General features: G+C 51.4%; 1 protein-coding gene across 3 annotated transcripts in view; it reads left to right on the top strand.

Moving 5' to 3' along the window:
• Slc6a6 (solute carrier family 6 member 6) overlaps positions 1–26,379 on the top strand; it is a 73,337-nt gene that overhangs the window by 37,884 nt on the left and 9,074 nt on the right. For all 3 annotated transcript variants that reach the window (XM_032906092.1, XM_032906091.1, XM_032906090.1), the window contains 10 exons: positions 254–493; positions 1,793–1,927; positions 2,761–2,995; positions 11,141–11,273; positions 16,317–16,451; positions 17,459–17,562; positions 17,684–17,808; positions 21,370–21,482; positions 24,881–25,018; positions 26,266–26,368. In XM_032906092.1, the coding sequence (XP_032761983.1) occupies positions 265–493; positions 1,793–1,927; positions 2,761–2,995; positions 11,141–11,273; positions 16,317–16,451; positions 17,459–17,562; positions 17,684–17,808; positions 21,370–21,482; positions 24,881–25,018; positions 26,266–26,368 (1,450 nt within the window). In that variant the 5' untranslated portion in view covers positions 254–264. The remainder of the gene's footprint in view (positions 1–253; positions 494–1,792; positions 1,928–2,760; positions 2,996–11,140; positions 11,274–16,316; positions 16,452–17,458; positions 17,563–17,683; positions 17,809–21,369; positions 21,483–24,880; positions 25,019–26,265; positions 26,369–26,379) is intronic.

Genomic DNA, 26,379 nt, shown 5'->3' with positions numbered 1-26,379 from the left:
AATGAAATGTAATGTCTGAGGATGACAATCCTGGGCCACCAGTGCTTCTGGTTTAGCTGGTGACTGGGAAATGAAGCCTGCTGCTCCTGTAGGTTGCAAGTGTTTCTGGTTTGAATTTTGAGATCCTTGGGATCTTGGCTTCTTTGATGGAGACTGATAGAGTGACAAGCTCCCACTGCAGCCTAGGGAAGTTGGACCTGGTTTTTAGTCACTGGGGGAGGCCTCATCATCCATATTGTTCTGCCTCCCATAGAAAACGAGGAGATGGCCACCAAGGAGAAGCTGCAATGTCTGAAAGACTTCCACAAAGACATCCTGAAGCCTTCTCCAGGGAAGAGCCCAGGCACTCGGCCTGAGGATGAGGCTGATGGGAAGCCCCCTCAGAGGGAGAAGTGGTCCAGCAAGATCGACTTTGTGCTGTCTGTGGCCGGAGGCTTCGTGGGTTTGGGCAATGTCTGGCGTTTCCCGTACCTCTGCTACAAAAATGGTGGAGGTGAGTCTGAGTCAAATTGAAGGCTGGGGTCAGAGTGTGAGAGACCTTTTCCTAGTCTGTGTCCTTTCCTAGTCCAGGTATACCCTGCCCAACTGTACCTCAGATGCAGGGCCAGCATGCCTGAGAACAAGGTGGAGTTGTGCTAGCCTCTGGCTATGTTATCTTCTGGAGGACCCTCCCTCACCTCTCTGATCCTCTGGTTTGCCCTGTCTGACCCATGTCCCCTCAACCTCAGATGTTTCTGATGTCCGTTCCTGTATCCCATCATCTCTGAGTGCCTCCAAGCCTTCCCTTTTACCGATCTTTGTTACCGATTTTGCTTCTTAACCTCACCCTTTGTATTCCCCATAGCTAGTTCTGTCTCTCTGTAAATGGCAAGCCTGTATCATTTGCCGTTAATGCCAAGGGGCAGGGGGACAGAGGGCACCCATGAAGATGTTCTAGCTGTGGTGGGTTGAATTGTTGGGGTTTGGGTTTGAATTTTTATGTGTGCTGTGTCTCCTCCTGCTGAGGTCTCTGAGAGAGCCCTCTTGGGTGTCCAGGTTAGGCAGCACCAGCTTAGAGACAGTTCTCGCTGGTGCAGAGGAGGACCAGAGGAGAAGAGTGTAGATGGCAACCACCTGTCACATGACTGTAAAGGCAGGCGTACTGCCTGCTGCCCTGTAAGAGAGCTGCTTTTTGGAGAACCCTCTCTTAGTGCCTGATTTCTTGACCTCTCGTAGGTATCAGACCCCTTGGGAACTCTGATGAATGTCTTAGATGCTCCCCAGAACAAAGCAGGTAGCCTAGTCCAAAGGTGCCCACAGTTTCACATGGTTTGTTCACCTGCTGAAGCCATTAGTGTACAGCAGGTGGGGCCACCCTCCCCAGATACTGTGCTCTTTTCCTTCCCCTGGTACCCACCACCAGCTAGAGATGTCCACCTCCTGCCTTCCACCCAACCTGCTTCTGGACTTTTCCTGGCTGCTAACGCAGGCTGCCCCGTGGCAGATGGGTGAAGCTCCAGCAAGGAGGTTGTGCTGTACCTGGGTCTAGCAGACCAAGCAACCTCTATTGGGAAGAACACTGGGGAGAAGGCAGACAGGTGGCAGGCATAGGCCCCAGCCTGATGGCTTGAAGAGCCTGGTAGATTTAGAGCTTAGTGGGTGGCCTGGAGAATCTTCAGCAGAGTCCAAGTTTGGCCTCTAGGCTTACATTCCTCGCTCCTGATAACTTTGGTTGGGAGGGCTTGGGGGTGAGTGACTTATCGGCCATACTGTGACATCACAGCCTCCCCCTCTCTCCTCTGCTCATTGGCAGGTGCGTTCCTCATACCGTATTTTATTTTCCTGTTTGGGAGCGGCCTGCCTGTGTTTTTCCTGGAGGTCATCATAGGCCAGTACACCTCAGAAGGGGGCATCACCTGCTGGGAGAAGATCTGCCCCTTGTTCTCTGGTGAGTATGTGGCTGGGGTCACTAGGGTCTGTATGCACTGGGGCTGCCAGATTTTTTAAGTGGGGTTTCTATCTTTTGGGTTTATTAGGTCTCCTCACAGGTATCAGTGCCAGATCCAGGGCAGCTTATGTTGTCTGTCATGTCACTGACACTGAGAAGCAGGAGAGAGGGAGATATAGCAGGTTCCATTTGGAAAGTCCCTTTGGGGCTAGCTCTGTGGGTATTTGGTGGAGTGAGCTGGCTGCTCTCTTAGAGTGTAGGAGCCTGGAGACCTGGCTGGGTTTGGGCTGTGCTTCTTCTTTTTCTTGGGATGGTTTTAGGGAAGTTATTGAGCCTTGATTTCTTCATCTAGAAAACAATATTCTCACTCCATATAGTTACCGTGACAGCAGGTCTATCCATTTATGTTTCCATGCATTCATCCATTCATCCACATTTATATCCATCTACCATCTATCTGTCCCTCTATATTTCCATCCATCCATCCATCCATCCATCCATCCATCCATCCATCCACATCCATCCATCCACATTTCTACCCATCTATTTATACTTCAACCCATCTATTTTCCATCTATCCATGCATGTTTCCATCCAACCATCCAACTGCACAGTCATTGTCCTGTCCCCACTTCTTTCATTCACCCTGTGACTCCTCCACCTGCCATTTCTCTAACCATTCAGTCACTCGTCCGTCCCTTTATCCAGTTGCTCCTTCGTCCTGCGACTCTTTGCTGCTTACTGTTGAGAAGGCCCCTTTGTCCCACAGACTGGGCCCACCAGTGCCTCCCGGTTGAAAGTGACATGTGTCCATTCGTTTGCCCCATCCACAGGCATTGGCTACGCGTCCATCGTCATCGTGTCCCTCCTGAATGTGTACTACATCGTCATCCTGGCCTGGGCCACATACTACCTATTCCAGTCTTTCCAGACGGATCTTCCCTGGGCCCACTGCAACCATAGCTGGAACACGCCACAGTGCATGGAGGACACCCTGCGTAGGAACGAGAGTCACTGGGTCTCCCTTAGCGCCGCCAACTTCACTTCGCCTGTGATCGAGTTCTGGGAGTAAGGCTACCTCCTGGGAGGGAGGAGTGGCATGGGCAGGTCTAGAGGGGATAATATCTTCCTCTGTGACTGGGACAGACCCTGTCTCTGAAGGGAAGGAGGATGCAGTGCTGGAGAAGACTCCATGCCTTTGTCTCATACAAGCTGGAGTTGAATCCCAGTTTACCACTGAGCGGCTATTTGATTTTTGTAGGGAAGTCCCCCTACCTCACCTTTGAGCCTTAGATTCTTTAACTGTCAGATGAGGAAAGTGTATCATTCTTATTCCACGGGATTCCTGTTGAGAGATGTACAGGTGTTTGAAAATCATAGTTTTCTTAATGTATTTTGGGAAAAACATCACACACAGGGGAAAATGCATTTATGTAGTTATGCAAATGAAAAAGTGAGTTGATAGCAAAATTATGTATCAGTTAGCTCTTGTGTGTAACAACCATCTCCAAACATGGTGGTTTTAACCAAGTACTATTTGTTGAGCATGACTATTTGCTGAGTTTGGGCTGTGCTCAGTTTGGTTGGTCTGCTCTTGATTGGCCTTGTGGATAGTTCTTTTGTAGAGTGGGTGGCCTCTAAAGGGAGTGAGCATTAGGAGTGAATGGCTTGTGTGACCTTATCCCTTAGTCTTTCCCCTTTGGCTTGTCCCTCAGTAACAACAGATGGGCAAGTCCTAGCATGTAGATAATCTCCTTGTGTCAATGGCATTGGGTGACTCTCATGAACTTATATTCCAGGACATCTTAACAGTTCATGGAAATTGACTAGAAACCCTTGAGTGCATCACTTTCCTTATACCCATGTGCTCTTAACTTGGGGTGCTCAGTCAGGGGTAGCCTGTCACCTCTAGAAATTACTGAGATGAGGCCTCGGGTATAGCCAAGAGCCAGGGGAGAGGAAGGCCTGTTCCAGATTGCCACAAGATGAGAATCCCTCTTCTTGGCTTCAAGGAAGCAAACCTGGGACCATCAGGAGGGAGCTGTGCTGTGATTCCTACAAGAATGGGTCAACTGCTCTCACCTGTAGGAGGTCTTGTTTGGGTGGCCTATGCCATGCCTGGGCCTTTTGTTCTACATTCCTAGGCAGGGCCTGGGCCTTGGGGACTTTGGGTCTCCTGATGTGTATATTTTCCACTAGCAAACAAAGGCAGTGTTAAAAGCATGTTCCCCAACCCTGTTCCCCACCCTTCATATAGCTGAGTTTTCGAACAAAGGAATGTTGGCATTTCACGCCTTTCCCTTGAAGGGCCCAAGGCCACAAACCCTGGCCTTTCTGTACTGTTCTTGGCATGGCTTGGACACCGGGGCTGCCCCTCCCAGTCCTCTGGCACCTGGCCAGCTTCTGAGATGTCTGCTGAATCTCATTACCTCCTGAGTTTGAACTTGTGTTCTGTCACTTCTGTCTGGGACAGATGTGGTCTCTCCTCCCGGCCTCAGCGTCCTGGGATGATCACAGTATGTCCTAGGGACCATACTGAAGCCCTAACTGGATGAGTCCCTACATGACCACCCTGATAAGCTGCTCCTTCACTTCAGAGTATTATGTATGTTGTGTCATCGTTGTGATTAAACATCCTTTCTGGGGCATTCAGAATCTGTATGTAGCTCCTCAAATGCCCACAGGCTCTGGCAACAAAGGAAGCCACATTCTTTTTGCCTTTGCCTGCTACCCGTCATTATGACATGAAGGTCTTGGAAGACCTTGGCTCAGCACCCTGCTCAGACATCCCCAGCCCGAGTCCATTCTAGTCCCTCTGTTCTAGAAGCCCCATGGCTTTCATTCCTCATCAGGAAAACAGAGACAAGCTCACTTTAGGAAAACCCCTGGTTCTACAGGCTCTCATGCAGGCTCTTCTGTAGTGTCTATAGGTATTCTTTGCTTAGTGAGTACTGACTTCTGCCCACACTGGCCTGCACAGGTTCTGGACCTGACTTTGAATTCTAGAAGAACCTTTAAGAATTCCTTAGCCCGAACCTGGGGTCCAGGAGCTACTGCACAAGCTGAGGTGAAGACCTGGGCAGCTTCTTGCTGATCCTAGGTGCAGAGGGGGTCAGTGGGCAGGAGATCAGCAAATCTATCAGGCTTCCTGCTTCTAAGGACCTGTGTTGGGTTTGAAATGTGGAAAGGAGGGTGAAAGGGAGAGGCAATGAGCTGTTTCAATGCAGAGGTTCCTGCCTTTGCTTTTCCTCCTTCTCTTCTCCATTTAATTTACTTTAAGAGGGCTGGAGTAAGCACATCAGGACATGCATGATGGTCAAAAGACAACGAATGTCACCTCAGTTCTCTCCCTATATTTTTACACGAGTTCCAGGGACTGAACTCAGGTTGTTAGATGTAGAGGCAAGTGCTTTTTTCCAGTCAGCCCTCTTGCTAGCTCCTGAGATGTCTTAAGTAGCTGAAAAGAGCAAGGCAACGCTTCACTGGGGGAAGCTCTTTCTCACGTTTCGTGTGCAGTTCACTGGCCATCATGCATGCAGGGTCCAGTCACCCTCCCTGTGCACACCGCACCCCTTGATGGACCCTATATTGCAGGTAAAAGACACTCATTGGCCTCCTGCTTGCTCTCTGCCTTGTCCTAGAAACTCTTGTGCATCCCTGTTAAAGATTCCACATTGTCATCTTGCCCTGTCAGAGAGGAGTGGGCGAGTGCAGCGCTGCTCACTGAGCTGGCCCAGGTTCAGGCAGTCTCCCTTGTTTCTTCTACAGATCTTAGGGTCTAGGAGCCAAAGGTAGTGGGCTTAGTGGGGGCGGAGCCTTGTCCCCCCCTACCCTGGGCTTGGTGGGAGAAGTCTCTCTCCCCCAGTTTCTAATCACTAGATGACTCTGTCAGCCACCCTGCTGCTCCTCCCTTCTGCTGGTTACCAAGGAGGCAGGAAGACCTCAGAGGGGAACTCCCCTCTCCAGGGTAGCTTAAGTGTAGCTCCCACATGTCCCAGCCCTCTGATGTCAGGGCAGTTGGAATGCCAAGCTTGAGTCCCCTTATATGCTCTGTGAGACAGAGTTAGCCCAGCCCCGGCATTCACGCCTGCTCCCTGGCATGGAGGAGCCTGGACAAGTTTCGGGTATAGGGTTCTGGGTGGCCAAGAAAGACACAGGTGCACTCTCAGCGAGCCTTTTGTCTGTGTTCCACCCCTCCTCCCACACCCATGATACAGGGCAGGCCTTGGAGCTGAGTCCATGGTCACAGGTCACATGGTGCACTGCCGCCTGTGTGCCTGCACATCTGTGTCTTCAGGCTCTGCTCAGGCAGGGGCTCCTGTGTCAGGAGTCTATCATGGACTGACCCTGCCACCCTTACCCTGTCTGTAAACCCAGTAACCTTCTCAGCCTCAGCAGCTCAGATCCCCATGAGAAGCCCGGAGGCTCCAGAGACTGGCATTTTATGTTGACATTAGGGTATGTTTAATGGCTGCATGGTGGTGGTCACAGAGCTTCTGCCCCCATCCCATACTGGTCCTCACCCTCTGAGGTCACCTCTCCCGCTTTCCTCACAGGCCTTAGAGGACAGGCGGGGCCAGGTCTGGCCTTTCAGCAGGCTGGAGCCAGGCCTTCCTCCGAGGCTCCTGCAGAACCCCCTGGGAGCCCAGCATGGATCATTAGATTCTATTAGAATCAAAGAAATGAGTCATATTTGCAAACAAGCCCTGCTCAGCCAATCTTCCTCCGTAGCTGTCGGAAGGAGGAGGTGGTGCGGGAAGGGCTGCATGGGGGCCCCATGCTCGGGCGGGCGGGCGGCCCTTTTATAATTGTTCCCTCTGCCAGTCTCCAGGGGACTGCTGCAGCCAATAAACGGCTGGCCTGCAGTCAAAAGGAAACGATTTGGCCCACTCTGAGGGCGAATTTACATCTCCAAGTGCTGACTGGACGGCAGCAGGGCAGCCGGCTGCAAACACACGTCCAGGCCAGCCACTCTTTTTTAGTTCCCGTCCTGGCAAGATGTAGCCCTTTTCTTGGAAAAGATCTGCAGCTTACCTCTGGAAGATAGTGAGAAGCCCAAGCTTGGGAGCCCTGGCCTGAGGCACACATTGATGTGACCCAGGAGACATCAGAAAGAAGGGAATCAGCTCCAGGCTTGGTGACTGCCTAGGGTCACTGGGAGGCTGAGCCTCAGTTTCCCCATCTATCAAATGGCTATAATGAATTCCCTCACCTATCATCGGGTGAGCTCCTTCACGTGCCAGCTGCTGTGGTTGAGACAGATGCAGGCCCTGTGTACACAGAACTAGCTTGTTAGTAGACAGACATGTTAACCAGTCAGAAAGTACAACCATAATGGGAAAGCTCTGGCTGTAAGTGCTGGGGAAGGAGAGGGCTGGGGTGCTCTTGATGGAAGGTTCCCTGGGGAGAGATGCATCTGTGAGAGCCCTGGAAAGAGGCTGTCCATGAATGGTGGAATTGTGCAGCTGAGGAAACCACTAGTGCCACAGTTCAGGGACCACACAGGACCCATGAGGAAGAAGTCAGGAGGCGGGTGAGAGAGAGAGGCAAACAGTTGTACACCCACCGTGTCTGGCTTCCTGTGTTTGCTCTCCTAGTCTTGTTAGGTGCCCTCCACATTCTTTCAAGCGTATAGATTTGAGCGGAAGGTGACAGGGACCGGTTAGGATGGAGATAGGAGGATGTGGAGCGGAGGAGGGATGTGAGCTGGCATTGCAGATACCGTAGGGTCCCTCTGACAAGCGTGGAGGATATAGTTGAGAGGTTGGGAAGAAGTTACTATAGTGGCTTGGGGGCGCAGTGGGGCCTGAGCAGGGTGTTATGGGAGGATGTAGGAGGCACCCAAGAGTGCCCTGAGGCAGCGTTCCCTCATGCACAGCACCACACAGTTTACTGAGCATGGCACTCAAAGCTGTGAGAAGGCCCAGCGGATCCATGAGTCCCCCTCGTAGGGAGCAATTCAGAGAGAACTAGGGAAGGGTTCTCGCTGGGATTCAGGTGACTGTCTACACTCCAGCTCAGCCCTGCCTGGGACTTGGTCAGAACCCAACAGGACATTTTGTGGCCCTGATGTGCTCTGTGAAGCCTGGCGACAGACCTGTATTATTTTAGTATTGTATAATTTTAGGTAGAGGATCAACCATTTAAGGCCATCCTGGGCTGCATGAGACCCTGTCTCAAAACAAAAACAACAACAACAAAAAAAACCCAAAAAAACAAAACAAAAAAAACCAAACCAACCAAACACCCCCACTGCCCAAAAAACCCCCAACAAACAAACAAACAAACAAACAAAAAAACCCAAATCACCACCACCACCACCAAAACTTTTAAATATATCTATAATGATATATCACAAACACACAGCAAAGGACCTGCACCTTTGCTGAGTCCCTGTCCCCAGGTAATGTCCACTGGTAATGCTGGTATGTATTCATGTTCTATCCCAATGCTCGTCCTGTGCAGATGCCCCCTGCTCTGCAGGCTCACTCTGACCCCCAGGGTGTTACACTGCCTTATCAGCACATCAAGAACTTGAAACTGGTCTGTTGCCTGTGTGGCATTCCAGTGTGCCTGCCCCAAAGCTTACTGTACCCTACAGAGGGGCACTTTGGCAAACACTTTGTCTATGAGCCCTCATGCTGGTAAGAATAATAGGAAATGGTCTTGGGAATGGAGTTACTGAGTCAGGGAAATCTACCTTAAAATGTCACTGGTTGCCACCATGAGACCCTATAGGGACTGTCCCCAGCAGCAGAGGAACACAGGACTCATATGGCTGTCTTAGCTGTCCACAGCTACTCTGCTTGATGGTGCCTTGCAGCAGTGAGCATGGTTGAGCAGCTGACTTACCTAGCAGGGTGGTGAGAGTGGATAGTAAGGCAGTTGTGAGATGGATGGAGCTCTCAGGACCAGGAAGATCTGGCTTTGGAGTTTTGAACTTCTTGAAGGACTGTCCCCAAAGAACAGGGACATGATGGTTTCACGGCCTCAACATCAGCTGAGGGGATGGCTGTCGGCATGTTGTTCACAGAGTAGTCAGAACCAGTGGGAAGCAAGGCAGACTTCAGCAAGTCACCTGGAGCACCAGCGGTGGACGGTACACCTATGGAGGGCAGGTGGGGGAGAAGGCTGTGTGTATGAAGGTGTGGAATAAGGCACGTTCTCTCCCCCAGGGAGGCCCATTCACAGGAGCGTGGGCTGTTTCTCCCTGTGCTTTGGGCTTCTGTGGCTGGCACCCAAGCGCTCAATGTTGAACGGGAAGGGCTTTTTGTTCTGTGGTGCTGCCAGGGCTCGGCTTGGCAGGGGCCCAGCTGGATGTGATTGGCCATTAGCCTGCTCGGTGAAGGTACCCCATGATGCTGCCTGGAGGCACCAGATGATCCCAGCTTGTAGTGGACAACTGGAAGCCCCTGCATTATTTAGAATTGTTTTTAATTATATTTTGTGTCTTTAAATAGTTTGTCTGTTCGTGTGTGTGTGTGTGTGTGTGTGTGTGTGTGTGTGTAGAGAGAGAGAGAGAGAGAGAGAGAGAGAGAGAGAGAGGGAGGGAGAGAGACAGAGACAGAGACAGAGACAGAGACAAAGATAGATAGACAGACAGGCAGTGAGACAGACAGACAGTGAGAGAGACAGAGAGAATGTGTGTGCATGGTATGTGTGTGTATGTGTATCATTTGCCTGATGCCTCTAGGAGGAGGCCAGTGTCCAGGGAAGAGGTCTGCATGTACAGCAGGGTCACCGAGAGACCCTGGATACCTGGGCAGTAGGTTTCACAGCTACTTTGGCTCTAAGTACCCCATGTTGCTTCCTATGGCTCCTTCCCTATAGCGAGGGCCCCAGTGGGAGTGTAGACAGCAGAGACTAGCAAAGATGACCGGAGGTCAGCACTTAAGTCCAGTTTCTGACTCCACAGACCCCAGCTCAGCTATGTGACCACGAGCAGGGCTAGAGGCTTCTTCTCCCGGGAATTGTACTGAAAGCCATGCACCTGCCTCTTCTTGAGAGCAGGGTTTTGCTTAAGCACCTGCTGTATACCATCAGCTTCTCTATGTGTATACTAACATCCTACAGTGTGTGATCAGGTGTATCAGGGGCCAGCCACCTCCAGACCTTGGTATCAGACTGTTTTCTGTGGTATTTTCCTCATACGCCACTGCAGCAAGATGGGTACCTGTGCTCATATAGGACCCACTTTGCCTCTCTGAGGCTTATACCTTGGGAAGGATCTAGATAATGGGCAGGGTGTTGTTGCTGCTGTTGTTGTTGTTGGTGGTGGTGGTGGTAGTGGTGGTGGTGATGATGATGATTTGGTTCCTTTGAGAAAGGATCTAAGTAGTCCTGTGTGCTCTGGAACTCATAATCCTCCTGCCTCAGCTTGAGATATATGCGCATACCACCATTCCCAGCTAACAATCAGAGTTAAATCAAGGAAGCTAGCACAGATGGTTCTGGGAAGGGAGTCACACCCATTTTACATACTGAGAGAGGCTGGGCTGCCCAATGTTAGCAGTTTAAGAGACACTGAGACTTGAACCCAGTGTTTGCCCCACAGTCAAAATTGAAGGTTGTCGTCACAACCATGGGTCATGCAGATAATCAGTCCTCCTTTAAAAGTGTGTATGTATGTGTGCACACGCACGTGTGTGTGGTGTGTGGTCAGAGGACAACTTGAAAGAGTCAGTCCTTTACTTCCACCATGCGGGTCCCGTGCATGCAGACCAGTTCAGCAGGCTTGGCAGCAAGAACCTTTTTCCTCAGCCAATTAAATCAGTTTCCATTTTACAGATGAGGAAACCGAGGCTTGGGGACGTGACTTGCTCATGACCAGGCTGGACTGAGCCTAAGATTACCTAATAAGGATCCTGCAGTTTGACTGCCCTGCTCCCCTCTGTTCTTTTCCTGACAAATCGGGATCCCAAGCTTGCATACATGCAGTGCCTGGGGCAGAGACTGTCGGTGAGGAGTAGGGATAAGGACAGGTCATGCTCTGTGGTCCAGGCTGGCCTGGAATTCACTATGTAGCCCAGGCATGCCTCAGATTTAAGGCAATCCTGCCTGCCATAACCTTCCCAGTGAAAATGAGCATTTTGTATTTTATTCTGTCATGGTGTCAGAAACAGAACCCAGGGTTTTGCCCATGCTGGCTTAGCTGTCAAGTACCCCCCAACCCCCAACTCCCAGCCCCTGACCTCTTGTCCTCTTTCTCTAAAGGCGCAACGTGCTCAGCCTGTCCTCCGGAATCGACCACCCAGGCAGTCTGAAATGGGACCTCGCGCTCTGCCTCCTCTTAGTCTGGCTCGTCTGTTTTTTCTGCATCTGGAAGGGTGTTCGGTCCACAGGCAAGGTGAGTGGACTCCTGTCCCTGCCTCAGGGACAGCCACACTGTGGCCAGCCTTCTCTTGAAGGCTGAAGTACCTTTCAGCGAGTGCTACCCTAGAAGGAGGCTCCACATTGGCACACAGGAGTACTCTGACAAGATAACACACACACAGCCCTGTGTGGCATTGTCTCTCACTGGGTAAGAACCCTGGGTGTCCACCACCCACTGGTCAGGAGCTTAGTGACCTTATGACTGGAGGACAGCCAGGTGGCCCCACTGAGCTTCTGTCACCAGCCACTGCCCTGTTCCCTGATGTGCACTGTGGGTGTGGTAAGCAAGGCTCACTGAGCCAGAGGCCAGCAGCAGCCCTACTACTGGCTACAATTATCAGCCTGCAGTGTGGACCCTAACTTTGCAAAGTGATCTGGCAGCCCCCGGAGTTTAGAGGAGATGCTGAAGTAGGGCCACCCAGCTGCCTTGTGTTACTGTCTCTGTACTCAGGTGCAGAGCCCCCTGCTGTACTGAACCTCAGTCTGAAGGGAAGCCAGCCAGGCCCTGACCACTCCCTGCTAGCATCACTCCATAGGACAAACAGAAAGAGTCAACATGATGTTGCCTGTTCTCTTAGGGACCCTGCCCACTGTGCTTCTTACTTCTGCACAGTCTTGGGAGTGTGCGTGTTATTCTCCTCTAAACACTGAGGGAGCTGAGGCTCATAAGAGGTCAGGCAGCTTGTCGGAGAGCAGCCCCTCCCTTGGCTGTTGAACAGTGAACTTGAGGCATATCACAACTCAGGTCTATAGACCAATGGACCTGCCCTACATGCTTGAGGAAGTAGCAATTGCCTTCTGCCCTCTGCCTCATTTTCCCACAAAGAAGCTAGTCTGTCTGGGAGTACCTGGGGGAGTCTGGTGCTAAGCATGCTGGACAGTCAGTCCTTTGAGCCTCTTGTGTGTGGATCCCATTATAGAAGCGGAGTGAAGGGATCCACAATGTGCTGGCTGGGAAGAGCTAGGCTGCAGGAAGATAAGCAATGGGACATGTGTGACATTTATAAGGTGGCCAGGCAAAGGTGACTATGGTGATGAGACAATAGGAGAGGGGAGTAGAGAGCATCCAAAGGGGTGCAGGCAGAGCTAATGGTCAGTGTAAAGGCCCTGACGTGCATCTGGCCAGGCTGTAGGGAGCCCTCTTGTTAGACCAATGTTGGGGTTCAAATCTTGGCCCGTGCCCAGACAAAGCACACCAAACCAACATGGTTCCGCATGGAAAGGTTTAATGAAATAAGAAGAATAGAGGGGGGAGGAACAAAGGCCAGTCGTGGGCGCATGAGGGAAAGGGGGTGGGGTGGAAGAGAAGGGACAGGGAAGAGGGCACAAGAAGAGGAAGAGCAAGAGAGAGAGGGAGAGGAGGGGGCAAGCAGTCTCCTTTATAGTCAGGCACAGCTGGCTGTTGCCAGGCAACTGTGGGGCAGAGCATACCTGGCTGTTGCTAGGCAACTGTGGGGAAGAATATACCTGGCTATTGCCAGGTAGCTGTGGGGGTGGAGCTTAGACAGAATACCAGCACCTCCAGTCTTATGGAGGTTGATGTCCACAAGGCACAGTCAGCAATATTTGAGACGCAGCATACTACAAAGGGGGCAGAGCCAAGACCAAATAAGTGCCAGCTATGGCTACCATGGAAACATGACTGACCAGAGGCACCCCGACCTACCCTGAGCTATACCCTGCTTGTGGTGCACGCGTGGTTCCTAGAACAATAGCAGCTCTGATGGGTCAGAGAAGCCAAGACAAACAGCTCTGTGGACTTCCTCCAGCTCAGTGCTGAGAAGCCCTCAGAGGCCGTCCGCCTGCCTGCCTACCCCATCCAGGGGCCCACCCGCTGGCTGGCTTCAGCTTCCAGTCCTGGCTGCAAACCAGACTCCCAGCCCTGGGGGCTGAGCCTTCACCTTGGCCAAGTTTCTTTCTGTGGCTAACTTAGTTCAGGAGACGGGAGGGTGATGGATGGAGGGCCCAAGTTCAGGTGCTTGGCTTTTCTTTCCCGGCCTATCCAACTCTCCGAGTGTCCGAAACAGGTCCCCGAATGAATGTCATTTTCACTTACTTAACAAGCCAGGTAGCTGGGACATTCACATGGCACCCCCATGTGGGTGGCAGCTCATTTAATCCTCCTGAATTTCTCTGCTCCTGTACAATTGAAACTGCGGTTCAGCAAACTTAACTAACTTTCCCAACCCTACACAGCTTGTTGGTGGCCAAACTGGGGTTTGAACTCAGGCAATTAATTCCCTTTTCCCACCTCTCAGTCATATCCTTGTGCTGGCTAGCAGGTGCAGGGAGGCAGAAGCCTGGTATGTTCCTGCTCTCCTCTCACAAGGAGACAGACTGCCAGTGGAAGTCTGGAGGGCCTGGACGTGTATGTGGCTGGGTCTGTGGTCACACCCCAGGACAACCTGTTATGTCAGAAACAAAGCAGAATGGGGCAGACAGGGCTAGTTAGTTGTGAGTTTGAACTCAGCTCTGCCCGTTATGAATGGAATGACTTTACCTGCCCAGCCTCAGTTTCCCCTTGTCTAATGTGAGTGATTGAAAGATCTTGCTGGCCAGGCCATCTGCTCTCAAGTAAAGCTGAGTAGCAAGAGACTGGAAGTTAGCTCTCCCTTGCAATCCACCAACCTACAGAGGGCCAGGGATGAGGGGCCCGCTAAGCCTCCATTTTCCACAAGGCCTCTGGCCCTGTTATGAAAGATCAGCAACAGGAGTGGAAAAATACCACGTCCCACAGCAAGGCCTACTGGGCCACTGTCAGGGGCCCAAGGTGGCGCCTGGCACCAGCCTCTCCCTAGAGGATCCCTAGGAACAGTCACGGAAAAGTTGAGAGAATGGCTCTCGGGCTCATCCAAGGAGTAGCAGAGGCTACAAAACAAGGTTAGCCTTTTCTAAAGAGATGGCTGGGACAGCGTGAGAGGAGGTGGCAGCAACAGTAACTCTCCCAAAAAGTACTTGGCCTAAATGAGATGCCACTTCTGACACCTCCTCCTAACTGGGGACTCCAGGCAGGTGACATGGCCCGTGTGGCCTGTAATGGCTTCTCCAGGTATGGCCTGTATTAAGTAAGTTCATAGCACCATGCTGAGCACATAGTAAGTAAGTAGGCAAGCCAGGAAGCCCTCCCCACCCTAATGAGCCCACCAGCTTCTGGCTATAATCCACTGACTTTGAAGTGTCCTAGCCCTCTGGGGAACCCTGTGGCACTCTTGTCTGTGGCTATTGTTTACCAACTTGGGTGTGGTTTTGTGTAGGGCCTCAGAGAGGGGACCTGGCCAGGGGTGCCTGCCTACCCACAGGAAGGGAGGGGACAGGAGGATTTTCTTTCTTTTATACTTTTAGTAGCTTCCTGATTGGCCCTTGTCCCGGGTGTCTGGGGACACAGAGGCCTAGAGGGAAAAAGGCATCCAAGGGAGGGGTGGCAGGCAGGAGAGGGCCCTCCTTTAGCCTTGTAGAATGCGACCATGGTCCGGATTGATAAGTGTTTCCAAACATTCCCTGAAGACCTTGGTAGAGGGTGAGGTCAGAGTTCCCCTTGAAGCGGCAGCCACACTTGCCAACTGGGAGGTAGGACAGATGAGCCATGAACTCCAGCTGACCCTCTGGGTCAATTTATCTATCTTAGCCTCAGAGCAGGAACCTAAGCCTATCCAGTCCACGTCTCTCCCCTTAAAGTGGGGACACCTAGTCTACAGGAGGAAGAATGGCGAAACTAGCGGTCAGGCACTGTGCCTGAGTTTCTCTCCAAGGAGCTTGACCTCCTAGAAAGCGATGGCCTCCCTTAGGCCTTCTACCCATTGTAATGGCCAACTGCCCTGCAGTGGTGTGGCCGAACAGCTGGTGGGACCAGGCAGAGGGTATTATTATCCATCTCTCCCTCATCCCAGCCCTGGCCTGCCGGAACACACAGTATGACCCCGTGGGTCTCCTACAAGTGACCTTTGAGACGATCCTGCCCACCTCTCGAGTCACTGTCAATCAGGCTGTGCATCTTGACAATCATTTGCTGTTGTCTGACTGTGTGGATCCTCACCCATCCCTGGATAAGGGCTGCTGTGGCTCTTGTCCTCATTCTGTATGAGAAGAAACCCAGCATGGCCTGCACCTCTCAGCAAGAGAAGGCCCAGAGCTGGAGCTGACCCTCTCCTATCTTTGGCAGTGAAACTGTTGCTGCCACCCCCTATCACTTTGCTGCTGCCCCAGCCATCTCTCTAGAAAAAGCTACCCTTGTTTCATAGCCTTGAACACACCTGCCCAGGCTCCTGGGTGCTGGGATTACAGATGTGCACCCACGCCTGCTTCTGTTTTTTTTTTTTTTTAATGTTTTTTTATGGGTATTTTGCCTAAATATATGTGTGTACCTGGTGCCAGAGATGACCAGAGGAGGATGTCAGATCCTTTGCAACTGGGATTTCAAATGGTTCTGAACTACCACCTGGATGCTGGGAATCAATCTTGGGTCCTTTTCAAAAGCAGCCAGTCGTAGCGAGGAGCCACTGCAGCAAGGACACTCCGAGCACTGTGTTATCTCTCCGGCCCTTTCTTTAACCCCGTGTTGTGCTGACCGTTGAATGTCAGCCGATATGTGTTGAGTGCCATGTGACAGCCCGTGTGACCACAGGCTGAGCTGTTGCCTACATCCCTGGTAGTTGATTCCGTGTGTGTTGTCTGTATTTCTTCCTCCAAGTGCATTGTCTTTTCAAAGGGTGGATTCGTTTTTCACCTTGCCTGCTTTTTAAAAGTCTGCGCCTGAATGAGCTATGTAAATTATCTACCGGAATTTATTTACTTATTTCTTATCTAGGAGGTAGACCCTTATGTCATATTTAGGCAAGATGGCAGAGGCTTAGAGGTCAAGCATCACACTGAAGATTGCACAACAGGGAGAGCAGTGTGTCTCTAGGGTCCTTGCTGCACCCAGGGCAACCTCCTGCCTCGGAGAGAAGAGGTTTGCCTGCTGGTCCGTCACGGCAGCAAGGATCCTCACAATTCTACCCAACTCCTTCTCGCCCAACAGGTTGTCTACTTCACTGCTACTTTCCCGTTTGCCATGCTTCTGGTGCTGCTGGTCCGTGGACTGACCCTGCCAGGTGCTGGTGAAGGCATCAAATTCTACCTGTACCCTAACATCAGCCGCCTTGAGGACCCACAGGTAGAGCAGGGTGGGGTACCTGGTCCCAAGGCCCTGAATAAACCGGTGGTACACAGGGTGCAGATGGCGGTGTTTCCTCTTGCTCTTTGATGCCCGGTGTGGCCAAAGATACTTCTGCCTGGTACTTCTCTACTGGGCCAATAGGGGCTCGCAGTCCTTCCGAGCTACAGAGCCTGCCTCGGGCAAGCACCAGCTAAGGCAAGGGCTCCAAATCCTCCAGCCACACCAGGACCGGAGACTCAGTGTTCAGGATGCCATCCTCAGATAGGCTCGATGGTGCTCTGAAGGTCAAGGGGCTCATAGTGTAAGTCCCCCTGTCTCAGCACATAGCCGAGGAGTGTCAGAGTTGGTAAAACCTCTGGAGGCTTTTGAGTGCACCCTTTGAGACCTTGTCCCAGGCTCCCAAGCCCCTGGGAAGCAATTGAAAATTGGAGCAGAGCGGGGTTGGTGGCTATCCAGAGCTGTGAGCTGGGAAGGTATTGCTGTCTTCCAGAGCTACAGTGCCTGGAGAGATAAGGAATACCTTGTGCTCTAACTGAGGTCTCCGACTAAGCCCTCACAGCCGTCAATGCAGCCTTGATGTGCTTGACGTCATGACCATGGCAACTTAGGAATAGATTCAGAGTAAAGACCATTCTTTTCTGAGTGTGGAAAGTAGTTCGGAGGGGCAGGGTAGGTTAGGAGGCTCATTCTGTAGATATGAAAAGCAAGGTTTCAGAAGTACCTCTGGTCACTCCAGCGTTAGAAGCTCCCACCCCCACCCCCCCAGAGCTGAGGAGCGAACCCAGGGCCTCTACCACTGAGCTAAATCCCTAACCGTATAAGCCTTAACTGATACAGGAATACAAGGATCTTCCTCTGGGGTTCTAGATCTTCCTCTGGGGTTCCTCGCAGCTCATCAACACTGGATCCCGTGCAGACTTTGTCAGGATTGGTCAGAAGTCCTCTCATTGGCAGGTTCCTCTGCTCACCCCAGGCAACCACACTAATGCTCCTCCCCTCCTCAGGTGTGGATCGACGCTGGAACTCAGATATTCTTTTCCTACGCTATCTGCCTGGGGGCCATGACCTCACTGGGAAGCTATAACAAGTACAAGTATAACTCGTACAGGCAAGTGTCGCGCTGGCGGGCCCGGTGAACGTTAGAAATGATGATTAAAGAAAAAGAGAAGTAGGGAGCGTGGCTTCCTTGTGTTGTGATTAACTTACCCCCTGACGTGTGTGTAACTTAGGGACTGTATGCTGCTGGGATGCCTGAACAGTGGTACCAGTTTTGTGTCTGGCTTCGCAATTTTTTCCATCCTGGGCTTCATGGCACAAGAGCAAGGGGTGGACATTGCTGATGTGGCTGAGTCAGGTACGGTGGTGTCGGTGGCAGTGGTGGTGGGCACTGCCACCTAGTGTGTAAGATGAGTACTGCAGGCATGGAGCCAGACCCCAGGGGGATGGAGGGAGCCTGGCTTTTACATAGACATCCCCTCCCCCCCCCAAGATGTGCTTCCATACCTGAGTACAAAGACTACATTTAAAGGTATTCAGTACATTCTGGCCCACTGAAGGTGGGAGGAACAAGGGCAGTTGAGATGGGACTTGGTGGCTGCTTTAGTTGTGGTCTTCCAAGCCCCCAAAACTTCCCCGGCAACCGCTGGTTTTAGCCATGGGAGTTGCTTTCCTAATTAAGGCCCAGGTCAGCCACAGCTAGGACACCATAACCAGCACTGCTGCCATCTCAGCCTTGGTTTCTGTGGTTTGCATTTGGCTCCTGGCGAGCTCCAATGCCAAGCCGATCCACTCTTCGGTCCTTCCTGTGTATGTTTACCAAACCTCACCCTCCCAGCCTCCTCCACAGTCACCAGGAGTGAGAAGGCAGGGGAGGAACACCACTCAGAGGCCATGACAGAGCTGATTTGGTATTAGGATATGAGGACACTGTTGTCTTTGGGGAGTTGGGGGCCTGTTGGTCCCATGTTGCTACTCAAGATGCCAACATTCACAGAATGGATGGTCACTCTTAGGGTCATGGGCTCTGCACAGAGTGGGGTTCTTCCTTAGCAACATGGGATCCAGAACTGCAGGAAAGATGGTTCTGGAACGTGGACTAGATTCCTACTACCACATCATAATATTTTAGGGGTCTGGGCTTGAGTGGCCCTGTAGTGGATAGGGTTCTGGGGTGGATATCCCCAAGGGCAATCTCCCCACCCCATTCTCTTGGAGGGTGGTAGGGTGTTATCTAACCTAATTACTCACAGCCCCTCTGGGGCCTTCTAGAGGTTGCCAAAGCCCTAGGCTGGGTCTTCCTCCAGGCCAAAGGGATGGTGTGAGATAGAGCAGACTGTCCTTTGCTGTTTGAGGTGTTTTTGCAGATGGGGAAGGTACCCCAAATCCCTGCCATTCCCTTCCCTTGATCTCCTTATGTTTGAAATGTGAGGTCATCCCAGTTCTCTGGTCCCGAGCTTGGCATTGGAAGGTCAGAGGGTCCCTTGGCACTGTGTGTCTGGATTGTTTAGATATTGGTGTCTCAGCTGAAATCAAGAGCCCCAAAGAATGGGCTGTGTTTGGGTCAGGGCACGCTAGGCTCATAGGCAATGCATCCGGTTGCTGAGTCTCCACCCACAACATGTCTGGAGAGCCATCCAATGTGGCCATTTCACTCGATCCTCTGACCTCAGGGATCTCAGGGACCGCTCATCCTCTGTCTGCTGCAGGGCCATACCTGAGGCCCTCCCCCCCGTGTGAACTCCACACTGTGCGCACACACATACCTATTTTGCTGTGTCCCAGCTGGACACTCAGAAGAACTATTTGCCCATCCTCAGCTCAGAGGCTCCAAAGGCAGGGAAGGACCCGAGGGCACAGAGACTTGGATCATCATGGCCTCATGTGTTGGAAGTTGTATAGCAAGGGGCCCAGCACCTCTTCAGCCCCTCTGTTCCCGCTTACACAGGCAAAGTGATTCCAAACCTGTAACTGGGTTCACCAAAAACACAGAGGAAAATTGTTATGGGAGAAAGATGGGTCCACCAAAGTGATCTCTGTGCACAATGGGTATTTTCACGCCGTGCATGTAGTCAGTCAGCCCCAGTGGTTTTTTTTTTCTTTTATCCACTTCAAAGGCCTCGTCCACGCTCTTTCCCCACAGTGATCTTTGAGCAGCCAGCACAGTAAGAGGGACAGTGACTCTAAGATTGGTTTTGGCAAGCACCATAACAAAGAAAAGTGCATTTGAACAAGGGTATCGCACAGCCAAGGGAATCCCAGACAGGACATGGTGTGCTATGCCAGCAGGGCATCACAGTGGCCTAAGTATTCTTGGCTCCTATCCTCCTGAGTTCACTGTGGTTGTAAAGAAGGGTGCTTGGCCCCTCTCCTGAGGCTGGTTTGAGAAAATCTCAAGTAAAGGGACAGAAAGAAGTAAACCGATTCTGTTCACAGTGCCTGGTGCGGAGGGGAGGGCTGGGGTACACCACGTTTACATCTGTGGTTACATCTGTAGCCATCTTGTAGTTGGCTATAGCCCTGATTGCTCAGGCAGGTAGGTCCAGAGCTTTGAACTTCAGGGGGAGCCAAATGCTTTTGGTTCTAACTTGAGTCCAAGTGTGCTTCATGATGTCCCAGGTGGGAAGGTGTGTGTCCTGAGCCCCCTCCCCTCAGTCTTGCTCATTCAAGCAGCTTCTGGCTTGATAAGCAGCCTCGCCCCTCCCCCTCACAGAATCTTCTAGAATCACCTTCTAGCACCCACTCAGTGGCTGCCCCAGGTCATTGTTTCAGTAGGGTTTCTCATTCCTCAGGCTGAGCAGACAGCATTGTCCCTCTGCCACAGTTGGGGTTGTAGATGCTTTACTAAGTGAAATTTTTTTTTTCAAAATTGGTTTGTTTTTGCGGACTCTTTCCCCTTCCCCCGTACCCTCCTCCCTTAAGCCATTCATTCAGTTTTGATGCTTGTTTGAGGTTTGCTTTAAAGGGTAAAACATCTTCCCCGTCTCCGGCAGTCTGGCCAGTAGTTCTTCTTGATTGGTTTGTTTTGTTTCTAGTAGTTGATTTTACTTTAGTTTGTCAGCCCTTGAGTGGGCTCAGTACCAGTTAGCTAATCTCCCCCAGGAGTCTGTTTGTGGGGGGTGTTTGCAAGCAGAACATGTTTGTGTTCAAATGACCCAGTGAGAGGCGCTCAGAGTGGGCAGAGCGCTTGTCCCCCTCTGCCTCTGAGTCTGGCCAGATCCCTTTTCTGGGCAGTGGCATCCACCTCCGAGAATCTGAAGATAAAGGATCCTGGGACTACCTGACCTTCAGTTAGGGGAACCTGATGCCCCCAGAAGCATATAAAGGAAGTGGTGGTTGAGGACTGAGGTGTGGGTAGTCTCCTGGGCCTAGGCACAGGCCTGACTGGTTTCACCTTGCCTTGTGTGAACTTGGGTACCCCACAGGCATGTCCTTGAAGAACCATTTGCCCTGCTGGGCATCTAAATTCTTTTTTCTTTCCATTCAAACAGTGTTTTAGCCATTAACTAAAAAAACAGGAACGGTTCTTTGCAAAGGAGGGTTTTACGAATCAGATAACCACGACTTTCCTTCCAGCCAATGTCAATGTGCCGCTTTGGTGTGTGAGGGGAGGGTCCTCCTTTGCCCAAATCTCTGGCTGCCTGAGCCCCAGATTCAGCCCCACTCCCTGCCCCTAGGACCCCGTGTCTATACGGGTGTAGATTCACTTGAGAGGAGGCCGTGTGCTGGATAGGAGACAGACGCTTACATGGGGCCCCTCCCGAGCCCCACTGGTCTCTTTCTCTGGCTCCTCCTGCATTTTGGGCTTAGGCGATCTCCCTCCCTACTCAGATGTGAGTGTTCTGTGAGGCCCAGGGATTGAAGTAGCATGGTGCTGATGTGTGTTCTCCTGTGTCCCCTCCCCGTTTCTCTCCCTTAGGTCCTGGCTTGGCCTTCATTGCCTACCCAAAAGCTGTGACCATGATGCCGCTGCCCACCTTTTGGTCCATTCTGTTTTTTATTATGCTCCTCTTGCTTGGACTGGACAGCCAGGTACGTGTATGTGGGGCCGTGGCGCTCGCGTGGGCAGCCTCACTGTGAGAAGCCATCCTTACTGAAGCTGAGGCATGTTCAGACCCTTCCTCCTCAAGCTCCCACCTCAGAGGCTTCAACTTGGTTCCTCCAGGGCTCTGGGTTGAAAAAGGCCTCAGCCCAGCAGTGGGAGGAGACCCTCCACCCCAACGCTGAAGGCTGTTACTTCGAGCAAGGAAATGAGGGTGACTGGCTGTGTGGTTAAGGTCAAACTATAAATGAGAAATAGAAGGCCAGGACCCAGAGATACAGATATCAGAACATGCGTCAATCATTGCCTGGGCCACCACAGTCCTAAATATGTCCAGAAAAGACGAACCACATTTGGCAAACTGCTTTTGGTTCAGTCCAGTCTGTCCCCATCATCTGGTTGCTAAAATATCTGCCCGATCTGTATTTCCACTTTATTTCTTGGGTAGAACCCAAGGCTTCACATGTACCAAGCACACACACTATCCTGAGCCATGCCCCAGTCTTTCTCCCATGCTTCTGAACTACATCCTACCCTAGCCTCCTGCTAGGGATAGGCAGTTCACTACCAGGGAGTGTTGGTGACAGCCAGCCTGCATCTAGCTCAGGAGAGGTAACATCATTATGTGTGATACTGGCCATATTCATCTCTTTCCTCTGGGCCTCAGTTTCCTCATCCTGGTTAATGGGTACAGTTTGTGAAGCATGAGGTTCAGAGCCAGGTATAGAGAATTCAGGTGCCTGTGAGATTCATGGGGGCTTGGGTATCCCTCTTCCTGAAGTGTCTTTTTGTGGGATATTTTTGAAACTCCAAGAGGGAGACTGTGGTGTGTGGGGAGCAGGTGATCATGGGCTCAGACCAGCTATAGAGACTGGGAAGGCAGGAGAGACTCCGGTGTGGCATGGGTTTCAAGCCCAGCTACTTCAGGAACAGTTCATCAAATTCAACAGGCTGTGAGATCAGTCCTGGAGACTCCTCATGGGAGACTTCCCAAGGGCATGGCCTCCAACGGCCCTGACAGGATGGGTCTCTGGGGACTCAGAACCAGTGGAGGTGAATGAGTCCAGAGAGGGGAGACAGCTAGCAAGGTCAAGAACACAATGCAAGACTTGGCAGCTAAGATTAACGGAGAAGGCAGCAAAAACTTCTCCAAACCAGAAAAACAGATCCTTGTGGAATTGGTGATGGGCAGACGATGTTGTAAACAAGCTGAGGTTCTGTTAATGATTCCTGCTCTGAGAGCTTGCTTGGCCCTGGGAGCAGACCCCATGCAGTGCCTTTTAGTGGCTTTTAGAACATCTCCCAGGCTCAGAGGGGAAGAAGAAAACAAAAACACAAGTTAATAAGTGGCTAAGCGTGACATCTGTGACATCCGCCAGGGCTCCAAACAGGCCTTGAGGCTCACAAGTGGCTTGGGAGTGGGGGGATCTGGGCTCTGTGAAGGTTGTGTGACTTGCAGCTGAGCCATAGGCTGAGTGGAGAATCTCAGGAGGCGGGGGGGGCTGTGAAAGCTTGCCTTAAGGTGTTCCTCTTTACCCTACTTTGTTAGATCAGGGCTCCCAAGGTTTGGTGCTTTTAAATGGCCTGATGGTATCATCACTGCGTGAGATGCCACCACATGCCCAGTGTCGCACAGCCAATTTGTTTTCCCGTGTGCAGCTCAATTGGCATTGATCCCCAAGCCCCGTGCCAACAGTTTTCTTTATTTGTAGTGCTGGACATGGGATCCAGGGCTTTGCCTATGCTAGACACATGCTCTTCTCAGCCCACTGCACCCAGACTTTTATACGTTAGCTCCTGTCCCTGCCGTGCTCCCACCTCCGTGTCACAGATGCCCTTTCTGCAGCCAGAGAAACTATTTTGGCTCTGGTTGATAGCCGTTCGTCCTAATTCATTTCGTAGCTTGGCCCTGGAGCTGCCAGTTAGCCACTCAGCTGCTTTTCAGCTTCAACTCCCCTTCGGGCACATCAGTTAGAGGTCATGAGGTCCACCCCTCTCTCAGAGCTCTGCTTAAGAGCCTCATGGTCATCTTGCTCCTGAATCCTGGCCTCAGAGTGCCTCTGTACCTTTGGGCACATGAATGGGATTATCTCTCTGTCCCTTAGGGCACACGAAAGGGATCTTCTCTCTGATCGCGTCCATTCTTGCAACTCCCTTGCCATCTCCCAAAGGCCTCCGTGGTTGGGTCTTCCCTGTAGGAATGCCAGGTGGACTTCTGTCCCCAACCCTTTTTTGTCTTTTTATTTCAAGATGGCCTTTCATGTAGACCAGGCTGACCTTAAATTCAGTCAGGTCTGACTCTGAAAGTGTCCTAGCCTTCTGCCTCTCTACTTCCTAATTGCTGGGATTCCTGGTGTGCACCGCTGTGCCTGGTTATGCGGTACTGCGGGGCAAACCCTGGGCCTCTGCCTACTAGGTGAGCACTTTCAGGTGCTTACGTGCCCAGTCTTTAGCAGTTTAATGTCTCAATGACTCAGAGCAGTCTGGGTGCGGCTCCTCTAATTGAAGTACTTCTGTGGCCCCCAAATGCTGCCAAGACCTTGTTACAGACTTGTATATTTGTGTCTTTAGAGACTGATAACTAGGAATGTTGTTGCCAGTATCATTGGGTAGGCGATGTGTCCAGAGGGCGCAGTTTTATGCCGCTGTTAGAAGGCAAGATAGATCTTTGTGTAGGGACATAGCACAGTTTCCAAGGTAAAATCATTAGGTACAAGCAAGATTGGAAAGATGTAGAGAGACTGATAATCATCCTAAAACACGATTTGCACGCGTGCGCTCGTGTGTGTGTGTGTGTGTGTGTGTGTGTGTGTGTGTGTGTGTAAATGTTCCAGAATTTCCTTTATGTCTGGAACCAACAGGGTCATGGGATTTCCAGTGGGGTTAAGCTACCATGTAAGTCAGACCTGATGTACCTTTAGTGCTCTAGATGGGGAAACCAAGGCCAGGCTTCGCCCAGAGTCTCCCAACCTCTTAGTGCAAAGGTTGACCTTACCACGCTGTGGCTAAGCAGCCCCTGTGAAAGGCCGGGCTAGGCATTCATTGCTTACATGTGTGTAGCACCAGCCTTGACAAAGGAGGGAGGCTGTCATGGCCACACCCCTCCCCTCAAGTGTGTCAGGGGGAGAGCTGGTCCTGGCTTCCTAGAGAAAGAGCTGCTCCCTCATGAGTCTCCAGCAGTAAGGGTGGGAATGGCCTGAATGCAGCCATACTTCCTGAGTTGCTTGGACCACAGACCACAGTGGCTGCCTGCACAGCCCAGGGTCTGGCTACGTGGATTTCCAGGTGGGTCTCATAAGATGTAGCCTAGCCTTCCTTCTGAGCTGCAGGCCTGCGTTGAGCCCTCTTACACCCTTCTCTCTCTCTCTGTCTCCCTCTTGCCCCTCAGTTTGTTGAAGTCGAAGGACAGATCACATCCTTGGTTGATCTTTACCCGTCCTTCCTAAGGAAGGGTTATCGTCGGGAAATCTTCATTGCTATCGTGTGCAGCATCAGCTACCTGCTGGGGCTGACGATGGTGACGGAGGTAGGTGGTTAGCGCTCTGGATGGTATGAGTTTTTCCCTTCCTACTTTTGGATTTCTCAGGGCCACAGGGGAGGCGGCTGCAGCTGGGAGAGGGGCTCGGGGGGTAGGGGGATTCTCCTTACCACACCTCCTTTAGGTTGACCCCCAATCCCTATTCTGTCCAGCTCTCAAATGATCATCTCCCTTTTTGAGATGTTGTGGTCAAACTAAGGTTGTGGCACTTGCTTGGCCAAATGCTCTACCATTTGTGTGGGTATCTGCTGAGGAGAATGTACCCTCTTCCCAGAGAGCGGGGACCATACTTAAATAGGAGGAAAAGAAGCCAGGAGCCTGGGGGAACAGAAAGGTTGAAGGCTAGAGGTTTCAGTGGCTGGGAAAAGGGCAGCTAAGAGGGCATGAGCCCGGCCTTCCCCAGAGCATGCTCCCATTCCCTCAGTGCACTAACACGCCTGAGGTAGAAGGTTGTCAATCACTACTCTGAACCCTGCTCAGGCCTTCACTTTTCTTTATCAAAAGAAGAAACTTTTAGGGAAGTGTTTGTAAGAACGCCCCCTCTGTGGCTGAAAAGATGTCTTGGGGGGTTAAGAGCACTGGTTGCTCTTCCAGAGGCCCCAGGTTCAATTCCCAGCACCCACATGGCTACTCACAACTGTCTGTAACTCTACTCCTAGGGGCCCAGCATGTTCACGGTCTACAGACATGCCTGTAGGCAGGACACCTATTCACATCAAATAGAAATGAAGGTTATAAAGCACTAAGAAATGCCCTCTAAAGTCAGATAGCCTCTATTCACCGAGCACTGGTCCCCGTGACTCAGCACACCCTGTGTGCAGAATTCTATGACCCATTGTGTTGCTAAGATATGTTGTATTCTCCCTCAACCCTGTGTGTTTTGTCAAGCATGAAGTTGAATTTGTTATAACTGGCCTTGAACTCACAACAGTTCACCTGTCTAGACTTCTAGAGTATTTGTTGTAAACCTATAAGCCACTACAACACTTGGCCCTGAATATTTTTTCCTTCCTTCCTTCCCTCCCTCCCTCCCTCCCTCCCTCCCTCCCTCATTTTCTTTCTTTTCTTTCTTTCTCTCTCTTTCTAAAAAGTACCTGTATTTGGTCATCCTAGCTTTTGCCCATTTTCTTTGGGATTAAAAAAAAGTATTGATTTACCATAGCCCTTTATAGATGAAGGGAATTGGAGACCCTATAATGAACCAACTTTATCTTTGATTTTTTTTTCCTTCCTAGGGTGGCATGTATGTGTTTCAACTCTTTGACTACTATGCAGCTAGTGGTGTATGCCTTTTGTGGGTCGCATTCTTTGAATGTTTTGTTATTGCCTGGATATATGGTGAGTGTAAT

This window comes from Rattus rattus, chromosome 6 (genome assembly GCF_011064425.1).
Source record: "Rattus rattus isolate New Zealand chromosome 6, Rrattus_CSIRO_v1, whole genome shotgun sequence".
Lineage (NCBI taxonomy): Eukaryota > Metazoa > Chordata > Mammalia > Rodentia > Muridae > Rattus > Rattus rattus.
Note: the sequence above shows the minus strand (reverse complement) of the source record. Positions and strands in the feature narration are given on the sequence as shown.